Source organism: Eptatretus burgeri, chromosome 7, assembly GCF_056783735.1.
Source record: "Eptatretus burgeri isolate ZD-2024b chromosome 7, Ebu_testis_v1, whole genome shotgun sequence".
Taxonomy (NCBI): domain Eukaryota; kingdom Metazoa; phylum Chordata; class Myxini; order Myxiniformes; family Myxinidae; genus Eptatretus; species Eptatretus burgeri.
The window spans coordinates 2,924,949-2,952,434 of record NC_140967.1 but is presented as its reverse complement, the minus strand read 5'-3'; the positions used below and the strand labels follow the sequence as shown (position 1 = coordinate 2,952,434).

At 40.1% G+C, this 27,486-nt stretch overlaps 1 protein-coding gene and 1 long non-coding RNA gene across 5 annotated transcripts in view; one reads left to right on the top strand and one right to left on the bottom strand.

Moving 5' to 3' along the window:
- LOC147022559 (uncharacterized) overlaps window positions 1–27,486 on the top strand; it is a 202,283-nt gene that overhangs the window by 160,999 nt on the left and 13,798 nt on the right. For 2 of the 3 annotated variants that reach the window (XR_015059788.1, XR_015059786.1), the window contains one exon: window positions 16,232–16,369. This is a non-coding gene — a long non-coding RNA (uncharacterized LOC147022559). Of the gene's footprint in view, window positions 1–16,231; window positions 16,536–27,486 lie in introns of those variants that run through there. The other variant, XR_015059787.1, reaches the window with a different exon arrangement.
- Window positions 5,409–27,486, bottom strand: part of LOC147022560 (dapper homolog 1-like) — a 24,842-nt gene continuing 2,764 nt past the window's right edge. Inside the window, exons 2-4 of one of the 2 annotated variants that reach the window (XM_085887248.1) lie at window positions 26,922–27,081; window positions 26,410–26,622; window positions 5,409–7,618 (exon numbers count right to left, since the gene is read on the bottom strand). In XM_085887248.1, the coding sequence (XP_085743374.1) occupies window positions 5,805–7,618; window positions 26,410–26,622; window positions 26,922–27,081 (2,187 nt within the window). In that variant the 3' untranslated portion in view covers window positions 5,409–5,804. The remainder of the gene's footprint in view (window positions 7,619–26,409; window positions 26,623–26,921; window positions 27,082–27,486) is intronic. The other variant, XM_085887249.1, reaches the window with a different exon arrangement.

Below are 27,486 nucleotides of genomic sequence, written 5' to 3'. Positions count from 1 at the left end.
AACTGCGCCATCTCCTCGGACCTCGGACCCCAGTCTCCCAACTGCTTTACCACCCCACCATAAAGCCATTTACGCTTCATTCCTTTCCCAACATCACAATTGTTCGTTCTCATTAAAATGCTGCAAATACTTTAAACTGCACAGTGGGTTTCTTTGCTGAATATCTATAAACAACTTCATCATGAAATATGTTTTTCAAATTAAAATCACACCCATAGTTCTACAAAATAAGGTATCATGACGTCATAATCTATTTCCCAAGTGTAAAAATAAGGGGAACAAGTTGACGTACATTCAAAGTACACTGCCCCCAATTCAAATAAATAAATAACTAGAAGGGCACTCGGGAGAGCGCATACCTCCTCCCCACAATACCTGATCCACGAGAACATATCTGGCACAATACATTTTGAAATATCATGCTAAATATCGTTTTAGGCCCAATCTCTCAATGATGAAGAATCATTTTATAAATGAAATATTTCTCTTCTTCAGACCCGGATTCAGATCTTCACCAACATTGAATCAATTCTTCCTCGTCACACACCCAATCTGCCCAGCAGGTTTCGTCAGAATCCGTCCACAACTTTGAGACATCATGCTATATATCATTTTTAGCTCGATCTCTCAATGGTGAAGAATCACTTAAAAAATTCTTGTAACCGGATCTCGATTCGGATCTTCACCAAAATCCAATCAGTTTATCCATGTCAAACAAATTTCATCCGGATCCGTCCACAACTTTTTGAGATATCCTGTACACAAACCATAGAGAGGGTTCAGCGCAGGGCTACGAGATTGATTCCAGGCTTCGCTAGACTCAGCTACGAGGAGCGGCCGAACGAGACAGGGCTTTATTCACCAGAAAGGAGGCAGTTACGAGGAGATATGATAGAGATGTCTAAGATAATGAAAGGGAGAGATAAAATAAGAGAATATGAATTCTTCAACAGAGTAGACAGTGATAGAACCAGGGGCCATAGCCTGAGAGTAAAGAAGAAGAGAGTTAAGACGGTAGTAACACAGGGGACTTTCACTCAGAGAGTAGTTAATGCATGTAATGGTCTCCCTGGAAAAGTAGTGGCAGCAGAAAAAGTAGATAAGTTTAAATTAAAATTAGATAGGTACCTGGAAGTTATGGAGATCGAGGGTTATGGGGATGTTGATAGGACTTTTAGGTAGTTTGAGTGTTGATGGGTGATCGTGTGCATGTGTATGGAGTGCTGTTGGTGGGGGTTTTGTCAAGGGGGTTTGTGTGGTTGATGTGTGCTGTTAACCAAGCCCATGCCCCCTCCTCTGAAGGGAAGAACAAAAAAAACACAAAAACTACAACCCCCCCCCCAAAAAAACAAACAAAAATATTTATTTCATGAATTAAAAACATTTTTTTGTATTTTCTTCCTTGGATCTTGTGTTGAGAAATTAGTATGGTGTTCGCACAGGCATGATGGGCTGAATAGCCTCCACATGTGTTAGATTTCCTTATAAATCCTTGTAAACAAACAGACAGACAGATTGAGACAGACAGGGGTAAAACATAACCTCCTTCACCTTCGGTGGTGGAGATAACAAATACTCCAACACGCAACATTGCAGGGGCACCTTCGGCGCCCGGCAATGCTGCCGTGCAGCACATGGAGACAGAATTGGGCTGGAGCGGTGTACAACAATTGATTTATTGCACAATTAAAATAAATAAATAATAATCGAAACATAATTAATTTCTTCATCAATTAGCCAAGAGCATACCAAAACCACCACCGTTTCATCTGAATCTGTAACTTTTTGAAAATTAATTCATCAAAAACTGGATAATTAATCAATTAAATCCATCCATCCATTGGGACCATACTCTGTGCAGAGCATTGGTGCTGCCGAAGCAGTCTCCTTGGCTATTGGGAACAATCCTGGACGGATCACCACTCCAACACAGGATACCAGCACACTGGCACTCATTTTGCTGACCTCAGAAGGATGACAGGCTGAGTCAACCCCACCTGGTATTAATATAACTGCCGAGTGGGATTTGAACTCAGGATGAGAGGATCCCAAGCCGACCACCCTCACCTTAAGCAAATTCCAGGCAACAGGCATATTAATCAATTAAATGATTAATCAATAAATTTTTTAAATACCATTTATAGCCAAATCACTTGGTCGCTGTCATGTCCAAATATCAGCTTCCTAGCTCAAAAGGTGCTTGAGATATAGCTCATATGAAAAAGAAAATAAGTGATTAACAAGTCGATAAAAATTCAAGATTTAATCAATTAATTGATCAATCAAAAAATACCGTTTTTGCCAAAGCATATCTTCACTTTTCTCCCCAAATTTCAGTTTCCCAGCTCAAAGGATGGCTGAGATATCGCCCGGACAAACAAGAAAGAAAGCAAGGAAGCAAGAAATAAAAACAAACAAGAAAAAGATGTCGTGCAGCACACGATACTTGCAAAAATCCACCCCCCCCCCTCTCCAAAGGTTGCCATGGATACATCAAATTGTCCATTTCATTAAGATTAAAATTGACAATCTGAATCAAAGCTCAGGTCAATCTGATGAAAATTTATTATTTTTCAGATTGAAAAATTGTTTTTTGAAGTTTGACCTTGAGTTGACCTTTGACCTCAAAAATCGTTGGTTTCCCAATTCAATGATGCAATATGCAAATCCTGTTCAACTTTCAAGTCAATTGGATGAAAAATAATGATTTCAGAAATTTGACCTCAAGATCAATCGGCTTCTCAGTTGAGACTACCTCTAAAGCTTGGTAAAGTTTCATGATGGTCGGTTTTGAATTGTGACCTGTAGGCGATTGACAAACAAACAAACAATAACAAAATCGACTGATCAATGTACTTGAAAAATCTTCGATTTTGCAAACAAGTGACAAACAAACGGAGTAAAAACTGAGTACTGCACTCCCTTCCTCAGGTGCCTGGTGATGACGTCATGCATTGCCTGAATATGGAATTGGGAATGAGCGATGTCCAATACACACATGGTCGAAACGTCAGTGAACAAGACCATCGTCAGGTTGGGTAAATATGATTGAAATTTTGTGCATAGCATTTTCTACAGCCGTTTTCCATGCTGAATCCGAATCCGGTCGAATTTTATTTTTTACCTCCGATGACCTTTGACCCCCGGAACCTTAATTTATTCAAAATGGCGGCCAAAAATTGACCTTTTTCATGTTTTCCTTCTCTAATGTGACTAATAAGGCTTGTAATATATCATTTCATATGTTTTTCAGGTTAAGGAATACGCTAATCACATTTTCAAAAGGATTGGATGTTGCATAGGACTGAAATCAAGTAATTTAGGAAAAAGGAAGACTTGAGAAAAAAGAAAAATACTAGGCTATTGAATACTATACAAACTTGCAAAAAGCACAAAGGACCTTTGACCCCAGACAGTCTGGATTTACTGAGTACACTATCGGAGAAAGAACTTCTAGCGGAAGTGACATATTTACACTTAACTGTAGCCCCAGACATACGCCGACAAAGACGTGCGAAGGATGGAGCAGGGAAATTCCACACTCAAAAATTCAGTTTGTCCAAGCTGCACAACTCTATAAAGAATGCTATCAAACCCGATGAATCCGTGCGGGATAACATAATGAACTTTTGTTGGTGGTACTGGTGTGATCTCGGTCTTATGTTGATCTGAGAATGACAAAAACAGTTCAATTTTAGCAAAATATTGTAAGGTTTTCAATTTTTTTTTTTTTAAATCACCAAATCGTTGCCTAAGTACCATTTTCATATTTCCTGATCGGAAAAACCTATAAATTGATATATTACAAGCCTTATTTTTCTCTCATTTGGTCAGAAATTCAATAAAAATATCATTTTTTGTCACCATTTTGAATAAATTAAAGTTCCAGGGGTCAAAAGTCATCGGAGGGAAAAAAAATTCCAACGTTTTCAGATTCAGCATCGAAAATGGCCATAGAAAATGCTATGCGAAGACACTTAACCGAAAAAACCCACTATTTACCCAACCCTAACCAGAGTCCTCAAACTGGTTGGTTTCACGAGTAAAGATCAGATCACGACGGCCAAACATTGCTTTGTTGTACAAACGCAATGACACCGGAATGGTTTGAAAAGCATCCACAAGACCAAATACGCTACAAGACCTCGCTTTTATACTCCAACGGATTTGGTTCAAAGAATTGGAGGAGCGATCCTGTGCAATAAATGTGGGGAATATGAGAAGTTGGCCATCACATTTCTGAATCAATTATTACTTGCAAAATCGAAGATTTTTCAAGTACATTGGTCGGTCAGGCGATTTTGTTATCGTTTGTTTGTTTGTCAATCGCCGACAGGTCCCAATTCTAAACCGATCGTCATGAAACTTTACCAAGTTACAGAGGTAGTCTCAACTGAGAAGCCGATTGATCTTGAGGTCAAAGGTCATCTGGAGGTAAAATTTGTGAAATCATCATTTTTCATCCAATTTACTTGAAAGTTGACCAGGATTCACGTATTGCATCACTGAATTTGGAAACCAACTATTTTTGAGATCAAAAGGTCAAAGGTCAACTCGAGGTCGAACTTTTAAAACCATCAATTTTCATCCAATTTAAAAATCATTAATTTTCATCCGAGTTTTGATGAAGATTGTCAATTTTAATCCTAATCAAATGGACAATTTGATGTATCCATGGCAAGCTTTGGAGAGAGGGGGGTGGATTTTTCAAGTCTGGTGCTCTGCACGATGTATCGTGGAAATATCCGAAATTCCAAAAAGGAGGGGTGCTGAACCAAGGCTTGATTATCACAAACCCTGAAATCGATTATCATCCCTTTGTTGTTGGCAGTTTGGACAAAATAAATCATATTAAAATTTTAGGAGAGTTTAAATGTTTGCATCAACTACTTTCAGATGATACAAGCTAAAATAACTAAGCTTTGTGGTTGGAGTTCACATTACTCTAACTTTCATCACATTTTAACCCACCCCACACTCTCGACCCACTCACCCACTCCCCAAATAAATAAATCTGACAAACTCACAAAAATGATGTAGAGTTACTTTTAAAAAATGAAATAAAATTCAAGACCCAACCATTTCAAATTTAAAACCAACACTTAAAACACCACCCTTCTTCACTCGTCCTGAAAACCGCTCTGCGAAGTGTGGTCTCAGAAGTTTGGGTGGTAGGAGGGAAATGGGGGGTGGGGGGGGGTGAGGATGTGAAAAGCCTGCACCAATGGAACACCTGTGGAGAATCTCCTTGTTTACCAAGGCCTACCGGTGTGGGATTGAACAAAGATTTCTGATTGGTCCAGGAGACCCAGGTGGTCCCACAAGATCTCTCACAACTCTTTCCATTCCTGCCGAATAAGTTTTGACGAGTCTACAAAAATAATAACTCGCCGAAGGCACATTGGGAGAAAACATTTATTTGAGCTTTCATCATGGCAAAAACACGTTTATTAAAAAAAAAAGATACATCTATTTACATTTATGGTACACAACACGTTTTAAAACAATGCAAATCATGCAAAATTAAATACACAAAGAAATAAAACCCTTTAAATAAGATTGTCAAGTTAACAAAGCAGATTGTTTTGCTTTCCAAGTCAAAGTAAAAGATTAAAATATAAAAAAATCCAAACATGTTTGAAACTGTGCAGTTAAAGAAGACTAAAATGAAGGATGTGCAAAATGCAAGTAAAAAGTGTACAAAATTATTTAAAATTAAAAAGTCGAAAAGCGTCAAATACAAAAAAAATAATAATAATAATAAACAATCCAGAAAACTTCGTTCATTGAAGAAGTTAAAATCGTTAAACTGTTGTGATAACCTTGAGTGAACCGGAACGAAAGTGGAGCATCTTTTTCTTCAGGGAGCGTGAAGCTTTGATACGGCACACATTGGCCACGGAGTTCTTTTCGCAATCGACCCGTCCCGGATCTGGAGCTGAACTTTGTCCGTTAACTGCACTACAAGGACTGTCGGTCGATTCCCAGTCGCTGCCTTGATCGGGACTTTCCCACCCGTGCCCCTCGATGGTGCTCGATTCCCCATCGCCAAAGCGGTTGGTCGTAAAGTCGCTCGTCTCGCCGTCGCTCGTGTCCAATACCGTACCGTGAAAAAGCGATTCGCATTCGGCCGAGAACTCCGACAGCTCCGAATCGCTCTCTCCGTACGCAGACACACGAGGTCTGTGCATGAGGAGCACACGCCTATTGTGCCCAGCGTTTCGAGAAATAGCCCTGCACATCCTTTTACCTGGAGGCCTTCGCCAGATCTTGTGGCCTGCCACTGGACCCACTTTGGATCTTCTCTCAGTCTTCATCCTGACCTCGTTGCAACACGCCTCCATGCACGGTGTCCTTTTTTCATCCCTCCTGCTGCCTTTCTCCTCTCTATAGGCACCTCGTACTGGGACAGATGGTGGCTTCACCTCTGAAAGACCTCTTCTGGCCGCTCCATTGCCACATGCCTTGAGGCCTTTCCTCTTACTTTCCACACTCTCTATGCTACTGCAGTGAGACCTACTGCAAGCCAAAGGTTTGACCTTTTTCCCGTTACGTCCTGGTCTCACCTCAGTTCGTGGCTGCACAGTCACAAGGAGCGGCTTGTGAGCGGATGTTTTGTCAAGCTTATGCAACGGCTTCACACGGGAAATGGGGTCAGGAGATTTCTCTTGGCGTCGTCTCCCCACCACCACACGAGTGTCCTTTATTGGCCGAATGGCATCAGGATATGCCGGGAGCTCGTCGATGCGTGCCAGTGATGCACGAGGCTTTATTGCTTTGACTGGTCTCTTCACTGTGTAATGGGCCATTTCTGTAGTTGCGGGATCAACATGAGGATGCTTCACAGGCTCCTTCTGCAAAGACTCCATTCTCAATGGGGAAATATTAGCCACCAATTTGGGTTGCTCCAGGTGTTGCTTTTGTAAAGGGATCCTCACCTTTTCTTGTTGAACGTTCTCTGTACATTGGTCACCGATGACAAGTGAACAGCGAGGCAAAACTGCAACCACAGGCAAAGCTTGTTCTGAATTTGGCTGTCTACCACTATTCTTCAACACGTTGCCATTGTTGGTGTCCTCTGTGATTGGTGTTCCTACTTGCAAGAATAAAGCACCTTCACAAACTTTGGGCCTGAGGCGGCCATTTGTGATGGGCAAGCTCGGGCCGGGATTAAACCCCTCAGCCGATTCTCCTTTTTCTATCCCCACCAGCCTTCTACGGTCTATTAGGCTGCATATGTAATCACTTAACTTCTCAGCCACGTTGGCCTTTCCCAGAGTGGTGCTCGGAACTTTTAATCCCTTAGTAGTGGAACTATCCCTATGCTGCCCACTGGAGCTTTTGTTGTGAGCATAAATGGGAGGGCATAGGCTTTCACTGGTGGACCCTACAGGGTCTGCACTTCCAGATGAGAGCAGGAACAGTGGGCTTTGGATCGCCACGGCATGCAAGGGGCTTGGGTAGTGGTAGAGATCACTTCCATCCCTGGATATCAGGTCGTAGCGGTAGCGAGCTTGACCAATGGGCAGCCAAGCACTGAGCATGTCCAGGGATCGTGAGCAAGGTACAGGGCAGCTCTCTCTGCACGCATTGCTGTTTTCATCACGATCCAGCTCACCTGCAAAGCAAGGGGGGGGAATTAAGCTACCATTTGGCTTAAAGATATAATGTAAAGGTTTATTTTGTAACTTCTTGAGTTAAAATACGGTTACCAAGTGGATTGACAACCCTAAGAAATACGACACTGCGGATACGTCTCACACGGGAATACGATGATGTGATGATGTGATGATGCTGTGCGTACGTTTTCAGGAATAACGAATTGGAGGGATGCCTCCTTTTAATAATGAATTTACATCAATCAGACCAGTCATGTTAACATCAATCAACACAAATACCAAAAACAATGTATGGACATTTAATGGAAAAACAATAGCACTTCATACACAGATCAACTTTGAGCATTTTGCATTTTAAATGCATAGTTTAACTATGTATCGAGTCATGTTCAAAAACTGGAGAACAAAATTACACGTAATAGCAGGAGATTAGGAGACAGTTTGCTTTTAACATAAATTACAAGGAGATTAGTATTCAATGTCAACATATTGTATGGGATTTGAACCTGGGATCTCAGTATTGTAAACAGTGGGAGGAACAAACAGGCCAAAACAAAAACCAACAGGCCAAACCAAACGGTATGCTTCAAAGTGTGACAAAGGTAAGCTTACTACGGCTTTGCTCAAAGACAAAATAAAATAATTCCAGCTGCCAGACTATGCATATATGCCTAGTGTTGGCTTAATGGTTAGGGAGGTGGACTTGAGATACTAGGATCCTAAGTTCAAATCCCACTCTGCTGTTGAATTAATACCAGGTGGGGTTGACTGCCTGTCATCCTTCTGAGGTCAGCAAAATGAGTGCCAGCTCGCTGGTACACTGTGTCGGAGTGGCGACCCATCCAGGATTGTGTCCAATAGCCAAGGAGACTGCTTAGGCAGCACCAACGCTCTGCATAGAGTATGGTCCCAGTGGATGGATGGATGGAACAGTGATGGAGACCATGCATTCGATCAGGTTGAAGTTTAAAACATATATTCCCCAAGACTCGTAGATCATAATTGTGACATTTCACATCGATTGATGAAGCAGTTCAGGAGAAATTAAAATATATATATATATATATATATATATATATATATATATATATATATATATATATATATATATATATATATATATATATTCTTTCAACCCAATATTGCTGCCAGACCATGCGACCTATTAATTATATTCGTGAACACCCTGGTATCCACAAGGCCTGGGGAACAAGATGTGAAGTTTCCCCTTGATCTGTCCAGCCGTTCTGGAGAATGATTTTTAAAGGTTTTCAGGTAAACCAATATGGCTGCCAAACCATGTGCCATATGTCATAGGTGCAGAACTTTTTGTTCCTCATGGATAAGCGATCATACCTCTAGTTTCACCTCAATCTGTTCAGCCGTTTCAGAGAAGATTTTTGAAGGTTTTTATGTTTAAAAAATAATAATTTAAAAAAGCTGCCAAAATCCATGACCGATGATGTCATCAATTTTTTCCCTCATAATTTAGCCCAAGAACCTAAAAATTTTCATACTGATTGGATAAAGCGTTCAATGTATGAAATTATGACATCATAAAGAAGCCACCTATGACAATAAAATAAAAAAATCACACTTTTCTCACATGCGGAGTACTTCACATCTACCAAGTTTCATTTTATTTCCATGGAGCAGTTTTGGAGCTAGAGGTCCAAAGATTTTCCTGTTTTCCAACATGGCTGCCACACTACGTGACCTATGATGTCATAATTATCATTAAAACATTCTACATGAGTAGTCACACCTCTGGTGAAAATTGGGTCAATTGGATAAGCGGTTGCAGAGAAAGGAGAGAAAATTAGCATGGACGTACATACGTACGTACGGATGACCCAAAAACATAATGCCACCGGTGACTTCGTCAGTGGAGGTATAATAAATAACTAACCCTCTGTAATCTCCAAATTGACTATCAGGTCCCTTCTCAAAACAATATTAAATTTACTTGTTGCAAAATCAATCAACTCACATACTGTACGTTGGGTTTATACAAACGAGATTACATAGATTGACCAGTCAATGAAGGAACCTCAGTTGTCACATTTTGAAGACAGGAGGAAACAAGAGGGACAATGAGTGCTGAAATTATACATCATAAGATCGAGCCTTCCCAAAAGATGAACAAAACAAAATGTTGGGGAATAAAAGAGAATAATAAAAAATAATTAAATAAATAAAGACTTGTAAAGTTCAAACATCAAAATGATAACTAGAACCTGAAGAGTGAGTGCTTCCTCTATTCCTTCACCACGTATAGTTCGCGTTTGCACACAAAACAGCACAAAATAAATTATAATGAGGATGCAAACCCAACACAGCACATCACATCACCCAAATAACACCATCCCTACTGTGAAGTATGGTGGTGGCAGCATCATGTTATGGGGATGTTTCTCATCAGCAGGGACTAGGGCACTTGTCAAGACAGAAGGGAAAATGGATGGAGCAAAGTACAGAAAAATCCTGGAGGCAAACCTGCTGCCCTCTGCCAAAAAGCTGAAATTGGGATGGAAGTTCACCTTTCAGCATGACAACAACCCAAAGAACACAGCCAAAGCTACATTGGAGTGGCTAAGGAACAAAAAGATAAATGTCCTTGAGTTGGCCCAGTCAGAGCCCCGATCTAAATCCAAGCGAAAATCTGTGGCATGACTTGAAGATTGCTGTCCATCAACGCTCTCCACACAACTTCATTGGGCTTGAACAGTTTTGTACAGAAGAATGGGAAAATATTGCCCAATCAAGGTGTGTAAAGTTGGTAGAGAGCTAACCCAACAGACTCACAGCTGCAATTGTTGTCAAAGGTGCTTCCACCAAGTATTAACTCAGTGAGGTGGACACTTATCTGACCAAGATATTCTAGTTTTGTATTTTTAATAAATTTTCTGAAATTTGTAGAATTTGTTTTTCACTTGGAAATTGTGGGTTATGATGTATAAATAAAGGTGTAAAAAAAAAATAAAAAAATCTGATTTAATGTAATTTCATTCCAGGATATAAGGCAACAAAAGGTGAAAAATTTGAAAGTGGGTGTCGACTTTCTACAGCATTGGCTCTTAACCTGGGGGCATGAGTAATTTCAAGAGGGGGTGCAAACCCGGAGAAAAATAAGTAGGAATTTCTCCAATTATTTTTGGAATTCTCCTAACAAGTGTTTGCATGATATCGTGATGAACAAAAGTAAAAAACAAAAGTATCGCCTTTAATAATTTTCGTTTTCTATTCGCTACTCGGCCTACCATTTTCTGAATTAAAATTAATATTAAAATTTAACATTTATTTAAATTTAATATTAAAATTTATATTTTAATTTAAATATTAAAATTAATTTTTCACAGATTTGCAGTACCCATTTCAAACTAAATCATTCGCAATGAGTGCAAAAAGCGGAAGTATCGTGAGGAATATATTCGATTTGGATTTGTGTCCCTCCAAAAGGGTGATGCAGAGGGACCCCAGTGGGTAATATGCTACAAGACTCTGAGCAATGATGTCATGCGGCCCACACGCTTGAAATGCCGCTTGAAGACTGCATCCTGCTCAGCTGCCAAATCCAAGGCATTCTTTGACACAAAAAGGCAGTCCTTGAAGCAAGCAAAGATGGACAGCAGTGGAGCATTTCGGCAACAGACTTCAAAGGTTGTTGAGGCTTCCTATGAGATCGCCATGTTGATTACAAAGAGCAAAAAGATCCATAACATCGGAGAGACTCTCATAAAACCAAGTGTACTGCGTGCAGCAGAGCTCGTTCTGGGGAAGGATAGTGCAAACAAGCTTTCCCAAATCTCTTTATCAAACGATACCGTCAAGGGAAGGATCGAAGAAATCCTACCCCAGTGGGATTTCCTTCACACGTTCCTCCTCCACACGTTCAAAATCCTCTTGCAGTAGTTCCTTTTTGGCGAGTCCGCACGTGTGGAGTGGGCGGGCTTCCCGGTATGGCCGAAAACCCGACCAGAAAGAGCGGACCCATGGAATCCCCATCCAATCTAGGCAGACAGTGACGTCAGCTTCACCAAGGCCCCTCCCCGCTGAGGGAGATCAATAAATTATGAAGTGTGCTGAGACAGTTCGTCGGTTGAGGAGCGTTGGGGGACTGAGAGAGTTCGTCGAGAGAGCATTGGAGTCAAGAGCATTGGAGTAAAGAGCGTTGGAGTGAGGAGCGTTGGAGTGAGGAGCGTTGGAGTGAGGAGCGTTGGAGTGAGGAGCGTTGGAGTGAGGAGCGTTGGAGTGAGGAGCGTTGGAGTGAGGAGCGTTGGAGTGAGACAGTTCGTCGGCTGGTAGCGAAAGAAAGCAGGAAGCCCTGATCCCTGCCTTGGACTCCGCAATACTCGACCCGGGGTCCTTTGCCGACATGGTCTCCATGCGGGCGGCCGTGGACCGAGCTGCACGACCATTGACAGGTGCCGCACCATGGAGCATTCCTTTTCCCCGGAACTCAGGTACCGAGGACTGCGACCTCAACTCCCTCCCTCCCTGGCTGCAAAAGTCCTTTGCCATTCAACTGGGTTTATTTTGTCCAGGTGTGTGGCACCAGTCCATTAAGTAGAAACTGTACAAGTTATTCGAACCTTGTAAATCTTGCCTGTATTATTCTCACGACAAGTCTGCTTTATAAGTTACTGTAAAATTGTCGCACTACATCTCTCTCATCTTCCCCTGCATAATACCCCAATAAACCTGTTACCTGTACCACATAACTTTCCTCGCTTTATTGTAAATAAATTTTCGTAGAAATGTTCCCAGTTCGTTTTCGTCTTTTCCTTCATTGGTCCAGCATGGTTCGGATCTGAGTTTAGCCGGGTCTTTATCCCCGATAATCTGTTCATTCTAGCCGGTACGTTCTTGGTAGTTCCGCTCGACTGCATCCGATCCGGAGTTGGTAGAGTGATCCGGATCGGGCAAGGCGTACCGAGGGTGTGGTTCCCCGGTAGACGACGCCGCGTGGTTAATTAGGTAAATTGGTTCTAGACAAAAAGACCCTACGCCTAGCGGTGTAGGTATTGGCGTCCACTGTCGGTTAAGCGACCCGCCGCCTCAGAATTATCCGTGAGCGACGGCCTACAATTCCGGGAGACTGGTGGGAGACGACGTGACTTCCCCCACCTAGCGGTCGCTCCGCCGGAACCCAGCCCGCAAAAATACATTATAATAAGATAAAATAAAATACACTATTATGAAGATAAAATATAATATACATTATTACCAGGATAAAATAGAATATACATTATAACCAGAATTAAAATAAAATATATATTATTACCAGGATAAAATATAATATTCATTATAACGAGGATAAAATATAATATACATTATAACGAGGATAAAATAAAATATACATTATTACCTGGATAAAATATAATATACATTATAACCAGGAAAAAATATAATATACATTACAACCAGGATAAAATAAAATATACATTATAACCAGGATAAAATATAATATACATTATAACAAGGATAAAAGAAAAGATACATTTTTACCAGGATAAAATATAATATACATTTTAATCAGGATAAAATATAATATACATTTTAATCAGGATAAAATAATATATTTATAACCAGGATAAAATAAAATATACATTATAATGAAGATAAAATAAAATATACATTATAATGAAGATAAAATAAAATATACATTATAATCAGGACAAAATAAAAAATGCATTATAACCAGGATAAAATAAAATATACATTATAACCAGGAAAAAATATATAATATACATTACAACCAGGATAAAATAAAATATACATTATAACCAGGATAAAATAAAATATACACTATAATGAGGTTAAAATAAAATATACATTTTTACCTGTATAAAATATAATATACATTATAACAAGGATAAAAGAAAAGATACATTTTTACCAGGATAAAATATAATATACATTATAATCAGGATAAAATAAAAGAAACATTATAATGAAGATAAAATAAAATATACATTATAATGAAGATAAAATAAAGTATACATTATTACCAGGATAAAATGATACATTATAATGAAGTTAAAATAATCAGGACAAAATATATTATAATCAGGACAAAATAAAGCAAACATTATAACCAGGATAAAACAAAATATACATTATTACCAGGATAAAATAAAACATACATTAAGGGTAAAATAAAATATACATTTTAACCAGGTTAAAATAAAATATACATTATTACCAGGATAAAATAAAATATACATTATTACCAGGATAAAATAAAATATACATTATTACCAGGATAAAATAAAATATACATTATAACCAGGATAGAATAAAATATACATTATTACCGGGATAAAATAAAACATACATTAAGGGTAAAATAAAATATACATTTTAACCAGGTTAAAATAAAATATACATTATTACCAGGATAAAATAAAATATACATTATTACCAGGATAAAATAAAATATGCATTATTACCAGGCCAAAATAAAATATACATTATTTTGAAGACAAAATGAAATATACATTATAATGAAGATAAAATAAAATATACATTATTACCAGGATAAAATAAAATATACATCATTACCTGGATGAAATAAAATATACATTACCCAGATAAAATAAAATATACAATTCCAGGATAAAATAAAATATGCATCATTACCTGGATAAAATAAAATATACATTATAACCAGGATAAAATAAAATATACACTATAATGAGGTTAAAATAAAATATACATTTTTACCTGTATAAAATATAATATACATTATAACAAGGATAAAAGAAAAGATACATTTTTACCAGGATAAAATATAATATACATTATAATCAGGATAAAATAAAAGAAACATTATAATGAAGATAAAATAAAATATACATTATAATGAAGATAAAATAAAGTATACATTATTACCAGGATAAAATGATACATTATAATGAAGTTAAAATAATCAGGACAAAATATATTATAATCAGGACAAAATAAAGCAAACATTATAACCAGGATAAAACAAAATATACATTATTACCAGGATAAAATAAAACATACATTAAGGGTAAAATAAAATATACATTTTAACCAGGTTAAAATAAAATATACATTATTACCAGGATAAAATAAAATATACATTATAACCAGGATAGAATAAAATATACATTATTACCAGGATAAAATAAAACATACATTAAGGGTAAAATAAAATATACATTTTAACCAGGTTAAAATAAAATATACATTATTACCAGGATAAAATAAAATATACATTATTACCAGGATAAAATAAAATATGCATTATTACCAGGCCAAAATAAAATATACATTATTTTGAAGACAAAATGAAATATACATTATAATGAAGATAAAATAAAATATACATTATTACCAGGATAAAATAAAATATACATCATTACCTGGATGAAATAAAATATACATTACCCAGATAAAATAAAATATACAATTCCAGGATAAAATAAAATATGCATCATTACCTGGATAAAATAAAATATACATTACCAGAATAAAATAAAATATACACTAGCCAAACCCGCGCTCCGCGCGGTTTCTAAAGTGGGGGTTTGTTAGGATGTCAATATATCCAGTGTTCACATTGTGATTTATAGAATTTCTTTATATACAATGTTTCTTGTTACATTTTTTGTGTCAAATGCACCTTCTGAGGTAATCAGCATGTGCAGAAGAGAGTTTTACATTGCAGACGCTGTTTTCTAGGAGTGGCATTACGCCTCTCAACGGTGACGTCACACGTCGCCATGCAAACGAATGTGAAAATTAGAAAATCGCCAAAAATTCTCAAACCTGTCCATCTGGAGCGATCTCACATAGCTTATGCTGTACATTAGACCACAGAGCACCCGCATGTCGAAAGTGGCGACACCGTCCGGCAGTTTCGGAGGAGATATGTCCACAAAATATGGCTTAGCGTATTAATATAATAAATTATGACCAGGATAAAATAAAATATACATTATAACCAGGATAAAATAAAATATACATTATAACCAGGACAAAATAAAATATACATTACTTCCAGGATAAAATAAAATATACATGATAACCAGGATAAAATAAAATATACATTATTACCAGGATAAAATAACACATACATTTTTAGGAGGATAAAGTAAAATATGCATTATAACGAGGACAGTAAAGGGCAGTGTGCGTAACTTGGTTGCTGTAGTCATTTGTGGATATTTATCAGTCGTAGAAAAGTTGCTAATACGTCATTGGATGAGACAACCCGAGTTCCGCTGGTTAGAGACAGAAGAACATTTGGAAAGGACATGCAACAACCGAACAGTAAACCAATGTCCTCAATAAGTCCAAACTTTGAGTAGTCTGGACAGGTGTTATTAATCATTTGTTTCATCACAAGGATGGGGAGTGGGGTGAGAGGGGGGTATTGTGCAGCTTGTTATTATTATGGATAAAATCCTTCTAGCAGAACATGGGAGGGGATAATTGTGGTATTCAAACAGCATAAGATACTCATTGTCCACAATGACCATTTCTTTTCATGTTTGAGTGTCTGACTGCAACAACATTCTCAAAAGACACCTTGTAACCTGCACCATCATCATTTTCCATTTACACCCCTTTACCACCCATAGGGAAGAAAACAACACCTGTGGGTTACATTGGAGTCTCATGGGAATACCAAGCCTGAAGAAGAAAACCTGATCTGATGAACAGGGAAATCAATACTGCATATAAATTGGAAGCAGCTTCGTGTTGCATGGGCAGTGAAGGTAAGGCCCCAGTATAACCATACATGGCATGTGATGCAATAAACAACTAATATAAGTGTTAACAGGACAAATGCAACACTTCCCACACTTTGCTTTATTGCTAAGGCCAATGATGTATAACAAGTGCCAAGCACCAAGGGAATCCACGTGCTATGCCCCCAATGTTCTCAAGACAACAACCCCACATCTCTTTCCCAACCCCTTCCCCACTTATTCTACTCACCATGTGGCCTATACTTACCTAGAAACGTTTGGTGACAAAAAATAATAAAAAAAATACAGCATTAAATGGATTACCCTTCTACCTCTTCCAAATCCCTCCCCACCCCCTTAAGTCTTTAAAGGTATCAAAGCTAATAACTTTTCTTTATCATTATTAACCCCCCATTGGGCCACAATATCCCTACCAAGTTCAGTGGTGATCAATCAAGCCATGACACAGATCGACTCCTTCCCATCCCTACTTGGAAAATGTATAAAAGCTAGTAAATTAAGTTTTCATCTTTTTTTTTGACATCCAATGGGTCCCTCATTATGCAAGCTATGTTTGGGAGCACTGTAATCCATAGGACTGATGTGATTAACTAGACCCTGATATAGAGAAACCCCCGCACCCATTGTTTGTGATCACATAGGACATTACAAAGACCCCCCCTCCCCCACCCCCCAAATATGTCTGCCAAGTTTGGTGATTCTACAATGTGCTGGGTCTCAAGATGTAAGGTAATGCACAGAAAGACAGAGAGAGAAAAAAAAAATCACCCAGTGACACTTGGCGAAGCAGAACGGCACTCAGTAGAGTGCATACCTCCACCAAGCTGAATAGTTTACATTGTGTATCCCACCGATAGGTCAGATCTGAATCCGGACCTTAACCAAAATCAAATCAGCTAGTTCTTGTCACCCAACCAACTCTTTCACCTAGTTTTGTCATAACTCGTCCATAACTTTTAGAGATATCATGCGATATCTCTTAAGGGTGAAGAATCACTTTAAAAAAAGTATTTATACCTGGATTCGGATCTTCACCAAAATCAAATCAATTTGTCCTTGTCATACATCAAACGATCCACGAAGTTTCTGCGAAATCCATGCATAACCTTCTCAGATATTGTGCTACATATAGTTTGTGGCTGTATCTCTCAATGGTGCAGAATCACTGAAAATTCTCAGATCCAGATCTGGATTTGGATCTTCACCAAAATTAAGCGTTGCTGTCGTTGGCCAGGCAACTACATACACCAAAAATTTCAGAACGATTGCTTGAATGAAAACTGTGGGCAAAAATTGTGTTACAAACCGACAGACAGACAGACAGACAGACAGACAGACAGACAGACAGACAGACAAACGCTACAGACCAACATACTTGGCAAAAAAAATTTTTTCGCCAAGTAAAAAGATAGAGTGACGTGTGACAATAAGGGAAGTTTGGAGTTTGTATTAGATTAGTCTGATGAGAGAATTGGTAGTAAACATGCTCTGCATGGAATATAATATAATACAATACAAATTATATCCATCTTAGGTTTGTATAGTAATACGACAGAGTCCCATAATGGCGATTACCACACGATCTGACAGCAACGACTCACCCGCCACACAAATGCAATGCCTTCTGTGTTACAACAACTTTTCAAATCCGGTAGAAAATAGAACGAATGAAGAATACATGTGGTGTGGCACTAACAAATGAGTGCGAAGGTTACACGGAGTAGTTTTCTCCATTTAAGGCAAATATGTGAGTTGTGGTGAGAAAAGGCCATTCTAGTGGTTTTGTCATTGGTTAGACTCCTCCACTTCCTGTCTGTTCGGGCATCTCCTCCAGATGTCGACGTGAGCATTTTCTGTTTTTGTGAGCCAAGTAACAAACAGACAGGGTGAAAACATAACCTCCATCCACCTTCGGTGGCGAAGGTAACTAAAGGTCAGGAATGCCGAACAGAGGATGGAACTAGTTATGCAGATATGATTATTAAAATGGCGTGAATTCGTTTTATTATTGAGGTTGTAAATTGTACAGGTCACGCAAAAAGGAAATTAATAACTACAATTTCCTCTGCAGCCAAAAAACATTTCTTTCATTGAGATTAATTATATTTTTAATAACACAGGGAGAGGTCGTGGGATAGATCCCATACGATCTCGAGACTCATCCACGGAATAATAATCTGTGATTTAAAGGCATACAAAATCTTCGGCTGAACATGGATCCAAATTGAAAAGGTTAATCAGTGATTTGATTTCCAAACCTGATATCATACGTCTTCAAGAAATCTTGCTGAAAAGCCACAAGCATTTTCAAATTCCTGGATATGTCCCTCTACCAGTTGAGACCGGTCCCTCTACCGGTCCCTCTACCATCGAAGGTGGATGAAGGTTATATTTTCACCCCTGTCTGTTTTTTGTGAACAGGATATCTCAAAAAGTTATGGACTGATTCGGGCGAAACATGATGGACAGGTTGGGTGCGAGACAAGGATGAATCAATTCCATTTTGGTGAAGATCTGAATCTGGATCCTGAGAAGAGTTTTTAAATGTTTTTTTTTTAAAGTGATTCTTCACCAGTGAAAGATAGGGCCAAAAACGATACATAGCATGATGTGTCAAAAAGTTGTGGATGAGTTATTTCAAAATTAGATGGATGAGTTGTGTAGGTGACAAGAGCAAGTCGATTAGATTTTGGTTCAGGTCCTATTGGAGGGATACAAAACGTTAACTGTTCAGCTTGGCGGAGGTATGCGCTCGATCGAGTGCTATTCTGGTTATACATTTATCCATTGGGAAAAAGTAAGCAGGAATGGATGTGCACGTGGTATTCTTATTAGACATGGTACAGAGGTATTCCCTTCATGGAAATAGATTCAAATCCAGACCTCAAATTAAACATCATTAAAAAAAATTTTGGTGGAAGGGAAGGATGAGTTATCACCTTTTACAACCCTTGTCAACCACTAACTTAATCAGGGCGGGGCAGGTGGGGGACAAAGGGTTAAAGAATTGTGAAGGGGTATTGTAAAAGTATAGCAAATGTAATCACCATAGTATTGTTTGGGATTGAAAAAAAAAAAACCACAAACAACGAGAACAGCACTCACTCGTACCTCTGCCAGGCTGAACAGTTCACGTTTTGTATCGCACGGACAGGCCGGATATGCATCTGGACCTAAAACAAAATCGAATCAGCTCGTTCTCGTCACCTACTCAACTCACTCACCTAGTTTTGTCATAATCCGTCCATAACTTTTTGAGATATCGTGATGTATATTTTGTTTTGGTGCCATCTCTCAACGGTGAGTAATCACTCAAGCATTCTCAGATTCGGATCTTCACCAAAACTGAATTAATTCATCCTCGTCACACACCCAACCTGTCCACCAAGTTTCGCCCGAATCAGTCCATAACTTTTTGAGATATCGTGCTCACAGACGGACAAACAAACAGGGGTGATAAACATAACCTCCATCCTCCTTCTGTGGTGGAGGTAAAAAATGGTGTCTTGAAGATCGCTACAAGATGTGAATGGATCGTCCATGAATATAGTCTCGGTAGTGACCGTTTGTCGATTACCACAAATGTTAAATTGGAAAGAGACTTTGATGAGCTGGACCGATCATCCACTTGGGACGTCTGAAAGGCTGATTGTGGTTGCTTTTCCAATCGATATTTTAAGTTGGTAAAGGAAGCACTTATTGATGAAAAGAATACTACTAATCCAGTTAAAACTCGAAACACTATTGCTCATGAAAGAAACTTCCTGTTTGTTGCTCAATTAACTGGAAAATTGAAGTTCCCTGGTGGAATGAGGAATGTAAGCTACTTGGGAAAGGAAGGCCAATCTTAAAAAGAGTAATATGTGAACCCTATTAATGGAAGATGCCATAAATGGATATGAAGAAGAGCATTTACACATTTTTAAGGATAAAGCACAGGGGGAGTTGAAGGAGGAAGAGGAGGAGGAGGGGGTAATGGTTATCTTCTGTTACCATGGACTCTATTAATGATAATGGGTTTAAGGGTCATATAACGAACAATTTGTGAAACAAAACAAAGACATCATCTCTGCGCTAAACTAAGACTACTCACTTCATTAACTTGAATATGTTAAAATACCTTATTCAGAAAACAAATATGGCCTCCTCTCCCATACCCCCACCCCCAGATAATTTAACTCGCAGAGTAATGTTTGAGCACATGAATGATGAAGTGTTAAGTTTAATCTCAAACGATTTAACATGCTTTGGTCATCACCAAGAGACCCCTCTGACTGGAAACACTCCATAGTTATCCCAATTGTTAATGTTGAAAAAGAAAAGGTACAAATCCAACTTCCTGTCATGATCACACTCGGTCCGACGATGCAGAGGATGGTCAGGAACGGCTGGGTTTATTTATTGAGAAGAAAATGAATAACCTCTTGAACAAATCTTACAGTGGGATGAGGAAAAAGACATGGTACGAGTACCAAATTGATCATATTAACTGATAACATCAGGAAATCTTTTAACAACCACGAGTCCTCGCTGCTCGGAGTATTTATTGACATTATAAAGGATTATGACAACATTTGGAAGGAAGGTTTCCTTTTTAAGATTCACCAATTAGGGATCAAAGGAAACCTGTTCTGGTGGCTTTGAGATTATTATTATTATTTATTAGGGGGAGATTATTATTTTGGTTCAATAGAACCCTTCAGAGGAGAATAAGCCAAGTCTCATCCCCCATCATTCAAACCAAGAATGGAATCCCACAAGGCAGTTATACACGTCCAACACTTCACCATTACGATTAGTCATGTAGGCCTTCACTGCTGGTTTCATCGTAAGATTGCCTTGCCTGGTGACGTCATTGCACTGCGGATTCAGAGAGGAACAAGCTCGAATGAGCCAAGATCCTCGTCCTCTTAATGATGACGTCATAAAAACGAATATGACGTCATTGTAATGTATCAGGTTTGCGATAAATTATCTGTGCTAATGCCCGGCTTGATTCCCGCAAACAAAATCCAAACAGCTTGCCTAGTTTCCGAGATAATGGTATAGGCGATTTCCATTAGCGGCGATATTATGACGTCAACTTTTTTTCTAGGAAGAATTTCCAAAATCAGAGATGGTTACTGTCTGCGTGTGGGCTTTCTGCATATACATGGCAAGTTTCACGAAGATCCGATGAAAACTCTGGGTTGTGAAACAAAAAATGTCAAAAAATAGGAATGACGTCATAAAAATTGATATGATGTCATAGTGATGTATCATATGTGTGGTAATTCATCTCTGCTAATGCCCTGTTCGATTCCCGCAAACAGAATTCAAAATGCTTACCTAGTTTCGGAGATAATTTTTTAGGCGATTTCCATTAGCGGAGATATTTTGACGTCATAACTTTTTTTCTATGAGGAATTTTCAAAATCGGAGATGGTTACTGTCTGCGCAGGGTATTTTTAAATATATATGCCAAGTTTCAGGAAGTTTCGATGAAAACCGTAGGCTGTGAAACAAAAAAGTCCACAAGAACAACAACGTGAGTAAGACTCAGAGATCCACTACGAGGATCTAAAAAACTGCAAACTGATATCCACAAGATTGAGTAATGTTCCCAAACATGGGAATTAAAATCCTCAGCAACAAAGTCTAGATTGGTTGTTTTCACGGATGAGTAAAATATTAATGACATATCAGTGACAGTCAATGGTAAGGGGCTGACAGGATGGTCTAGACGAGAGGTACGCACACTTCACTCCAAGCTGTCTAACCTGGGTTTTAATCTCGACCCAGCTATAAAATGTCATCCTGGTGTTTCACAGGCATGGCGATTCGTCAATGTGTGCTGTCCCTCGGATGGACATTAAAACGGGTGTCCCATCTGCCAGCATTCGTTGTTAGACGTTAAAGATCCCATGGTGTCCTTCACGAAGAGTAGGCGAGCTATCGCCAGCACCACGAACAAATTCTGAATTCCTCCTCTAACTCGAACGTCAGGCGTGGTCACCCGGTTCGTGAAGACTCGGGCCAAGCTTCCCCCAGCCGACCACACAAGACAGGTGGGATAATGGTGGAAAAAGAAGAAGAGGAAGAGGAAGAGGAAGAGGAAGAGGAAGAGGAAGAGGAAGAGGAAGAAGAGAGTCTTCTTCGGAACTACTTTTGAAAAAATGTTAACTTGAGATCCCCACATAAGCCAGCAGGGTGCCAAATGTACAAAAGGCCTCAATTTAATTTGAGGCATATCCGGTACATGATGGGGAACACGTCAGGAAAGTCTTTTATCGAAAGTCTTTAACCGTTCACACCTCGACTCTGGTAGCCCAGCCTTTGGTGATGTCAAGGATTAAACGGCAGGGGGGAGGGAAGTCTACAGAATCCAATCAAGAGCTCGCAGTGTTTGTCTGGGAGCCTGAAGGAGCACTCCGGTTCCTGCAGCCTTTGTGAAGCTGGATAAATGCTTCTGCTGCTGTGATGGGAAGCAACTAACACTGAAGTACTGGGCCAAGTTTATATCTACCAGTGATATATATGTTTACAAATTGTTGTGACTACTGAAGGACCTGTAAAAAGTGGGCATCACCTCATTTTGGGCTTGCATGTATGAGGGACAGTTTGAAAGCATGGCTTTGGACTGTATTCTGTTGAATACCCTCAATTGTAGTGGCAATTTGGGCCCCCTGGACTCTTGATCCCCCCCCCCCCACACTCCTCAATATCCATCCACACATTTTTACAGTAATCAAAAGGGGTCTGTGCTCAAGTAGCCAAGTAAACCATCGATCTGGATCATGAAACCCAAAATCCTCTGCCCAATCAGAGCTTTTCAGCATAATTAGGGAAGAGATTGTTAAGACAAGGACAAATGTGTCCAAGAGCCGCATCCTAAAGGTTTTGTCTTCACAAGAAGAAGAAGAACGAGAGCCGTCATGGAGGCTCCTTCATGAGAAGAGAATCGTGTATTTACGAAATAACTACACATTAAATAGAATAATCATTAAATAGTAACGTGAACTTTTCGAAACTTTAAAGCAAATGTCCGAATATATTTAAAAGTTCATGATAGACGCTCTCAAAAGGCACCCTTAATGTGAGGATGTGTAGAGGTGTTTAGTATTTAAGGAGATCCGGATCCTGTATATAAAAGAGCCGAGTCCTAAAGGTTTTGTCAGAAGAAGAAGAAGAAGAAGAAGAAGAAGAAGAAGAAGAAGAAGAAGAAGAAGAAGAAGAAGAAGAAGAAGAAGAAGAAGAAGAAGAAGAAGAAGAAGAAGAAGAAGGCGGAGCTCTCTTAGAGCCAGCGTTCGCTACGCGAGACGCGGCTAAAAAATGGCAAACTCAGAGGGAGATGTACACGAAGGTGAGATTTTGTCATTGGGTTCACATGTCAAGTTCACCAAACTTTCCCGAAGAGATCAGGTGACTATTTTGATTGAGATTCAGACACTGTGATCCAAGTTCCTATTAACACGGTAACATGTCACCATATCATTCCCACATCATCGCCATTAAAGTAAAGCTAACTCGGAAGTCAACTCGGTGACTGCAACATCGAAACGAAACCAAAAACCACTGGAGTAAAAGCCGATTACAAACAAGAGAAAAGCCAAAAACACAGAGCATTAGGTGAGTGGTCAAAAATAAATTTAAAAAATTCAAAATAAATTATTTCATTAACACGCAGCATACGCAGCGAGTGCTTGCTCTCTGCACGAGTGATTTGCCGTCATGAGGTCATTTTCAGCTCTGGATAACACGACTGGATGATGAACGTCACAAGCATCTTCTTCACCAACAAAAATATTTGCCCGCAAAAAATGCGTGCATCAGCGGTTGGTCGGACGGAGCGGTGCAGATGTAGTGCACCTGTCCAATCTGGCCTCGATTCTCGAGCAGACTATAAACTGTTGATCTGGCACTTCGTATGCAGGGTATCGGGAGTGCGTTGTCCATCCCAGATTGACGTCAGGCTGGCTTCCCGTCTGGAAGCATTAGCTGGCGGGTGTTGAAAGATTCTGCGGTACCTTTTGATGAAGAGTGGGCCATTGCGTGCAGGCCACCTGGCCAGATTCCAAATTCCTGGCCGAATGTGCAAGGGTAAACTGCATCACAGTCCAGAAAAATAGAAAGATGATGGGAGACCAGGAAGAGTAGAGGAGTGTGTCGCGTTGTGATAGGAGGCAGGGAGAGGATCGAAGGAAAATTGAAAGTGGCGGGTAGTAGGACACGGATTCTGCTATTTATACAAGTTCCAAGCATGCGGCCCTTATCGAAAAATACTTCGCGAAGAAAAATGACGTATCGAGCTCAGTGGGCCTTCTGATTGGGAGATTATACGAGAAAATGTACAGCAAGATCGGAGGTGTAAACACGATCGAGCAATCTTGTTGTTCTTTGATACGCAATCAAACGGAAGACTAAGAAGGAACCCGAAGAAGTAAATAGCGAAGATGGAGTCATCAGGAGGAACCTAGATCGAATTCGGGTGTCAGCCGCTACTCCACAACCCTCAAAACCCCTTCCAGGTGCAGCCAGGTGAGCCTTACAGAAAAATTTCTGCAATAATTCACTTCTCCTTAGACAGATAGATAACGAAAGAGAGGAATAGAGTGGAAAAGCAAAAATTAGAATGAATAAAGAGAATTGTGAAAAAGTAGAAACAAAGAATAAAGATGTTGGGAAACACAAGGGTGGTTCATACATTCTTAATCACCAACAACAACACCAACAACAGAATATGCAACAGTTCAAACCATCCACTTTTGAAACATTATATGTAAATATTCACAAAGATGATGAAATAATATTTCAAGATTAAGGTCTTCAGCTCTATGTGAACCGCGATGTGGTGAACTGCATCTGCTCGACAGGTTAAAGGGTTACCGCCACCCCTCCCCCCCCACTACACCCACCCCTCCTCATCCCACGGGGCACTTTCACCAGCGTTTTCCATCTTGGTTCACGACACACCGGTGGAACTAGAGCCATTTCTACAACACAGTCAATCAGTGAAAGGATTTTCATTCATTCATTCGTGTGTAGCACGTAAATGCCAGTTGCACAATTCCTGGGAGGGCGAATATGCCACTGATGCAGTGCCCCCTGAAAATCAGGATGGAAATTTATCCAGGTGCCAGAGACGTTGGCCTGCTCTTTGGGAAATGCGGCATGGGATATTTACCGTTTACCAGCAATCAATGCCGGCAGACAGACTTAACGGCCATCCGAGCGTTAGCACACTTTAGGATGCAACACGGCCTGCGCAGCACCGATCAGAGAGGTTATAGTTTTGTCGAGAAGAGAACACAGCCAAAGTCAAAAGCGAGTGTGACACTTGTGAACTATCCCGCCAGCCCAGCGAATGGGTGCTTCCACGGATATGCCACGTCACGAGACCAGTTGCACTGACGAACAAAGGGCTTACTACACAGCAGATGGACATCAAAATCACCAGAAAAACTTTGAAGCTACAAACAGCACGATACTACAAATAAAAACAAAAGATGTTCACCCGTCCAAACCCTCAAGAACAATTAATTGTAACGCATAAACCTCGCTGTGAATGATCACAACAAACCAAAGGACGTACCAATTGAAGATTATTTTGTAACAGCGGAGAGGGAGAGGGAGAGAGAGAGTCATCTCTGTGGAATCCAAATTTTACCTTTTATTAAAATCACCCAGTTATGGTTATCAGACACAACTACCGCAGTGCAACGATAATCTTTCGACTCGTGATACATCACATATATAGAGTTACTTAATGCAACGCATCGTGTTTGCACACTTGTGTTAGGTTTCATTGAGGTGTTATGAACACGAAACCAAAATAATTGAGGTGTGCGAACGCGAATCCCCGAGCCCACTGCAGTAAAATTGAACGCGAACAAAAAGGACAAACAATGAATGGGACCGATCAACGGACAGTCTGAAACACATGAACCGTTCGAATCACCGGCAATGAAAACACAACGCCACGCTGCTATCGGAACCCTGACTTTGCGGGGCCCTGGGATTCCCGAGGTATTGGAACCACAGCTTTGAAGGGGCTTTGGGAGTCTTACCTGAGGAAAGCGTTTCACAAGTATGGGGTGCAGTAACGGCCCAGGGGTTCAGCCGAGCTGTGGAAACACCGCGGCCTTCGGGTGACGAGGGACCGACAGGAGGGCGTCCACGAGCAGAGTACGAGCCCAGGCTCGAGTGAGATCCTGACAGGCAATCACTGAACAACGAGTTGCAGGAATTTGAAAGTGAACCCTCACTCAGATCGTAATAACCTGTCAAAGAGGAGCACCAATTTGACCATGGTGACCACCATCATCGCTTGGCACTGCCATTCAAACAATGGATCCCAAGTTTATTTAAAATTCATAATTGGGTAAAGACAGATTCAGAAAAGAAAAGAGAATAATCCACATGGAGAAAAGCTGCAAAAAACAGTGCAAGATAAATTAATGAGAAACAGTGCGGGAGAACATTCATTCAACGATTTAATGGCTGCAAGAGTGTGTAAAGAGTATTTATATACAGAATGGTGAGTGCAGGGAGGTTTTACGGGGACACGCCGGGAGCGCACCCGCTCTGGATGCCCAGACCTCACCGGAGCTCGGTCTGCTATCAGGGTCCTTGGTGCCCATAGACCTTTCCATGGGGCCGTTGTAGCGTAGGCCACTTAAATGCTCGCTGAGGCGGCGCAGGAAGAAAGATAGCTCTGCATCCTGTCGCCGCAGACAGCCCTAGGAAACACACAGTCACACGCACATGGACCTGAAGAGACAGACAGTGTGTGCATTTTGGGGGTCAGGTTTGACAATAACAACTGTGGTTGAGTCAAGAAAACTTGGTGGCTGTGGTGCGATTGTTGGTGGTGGTGGTGGTGATGAATTTTGTTGCTGGAGGTGGTAGCAAATCTGGCGACGACGAATCTCCTGGCGGCAGCGACGACGACGATGAATCTGCTGGCGGAGGCGACGACGACGACGACGAATCTCCCGGCGGAGACGACGAATCTCCCGGCGGCGGTGACGACGACGAATGTCCCAGCGGCGATGACGAATGTCCCGGCGACGACGACGGATGTCCTGGCGATGACGACGAATGTCACGGCGATGACGACGAATGTCCCAGCGGCGATGACGACG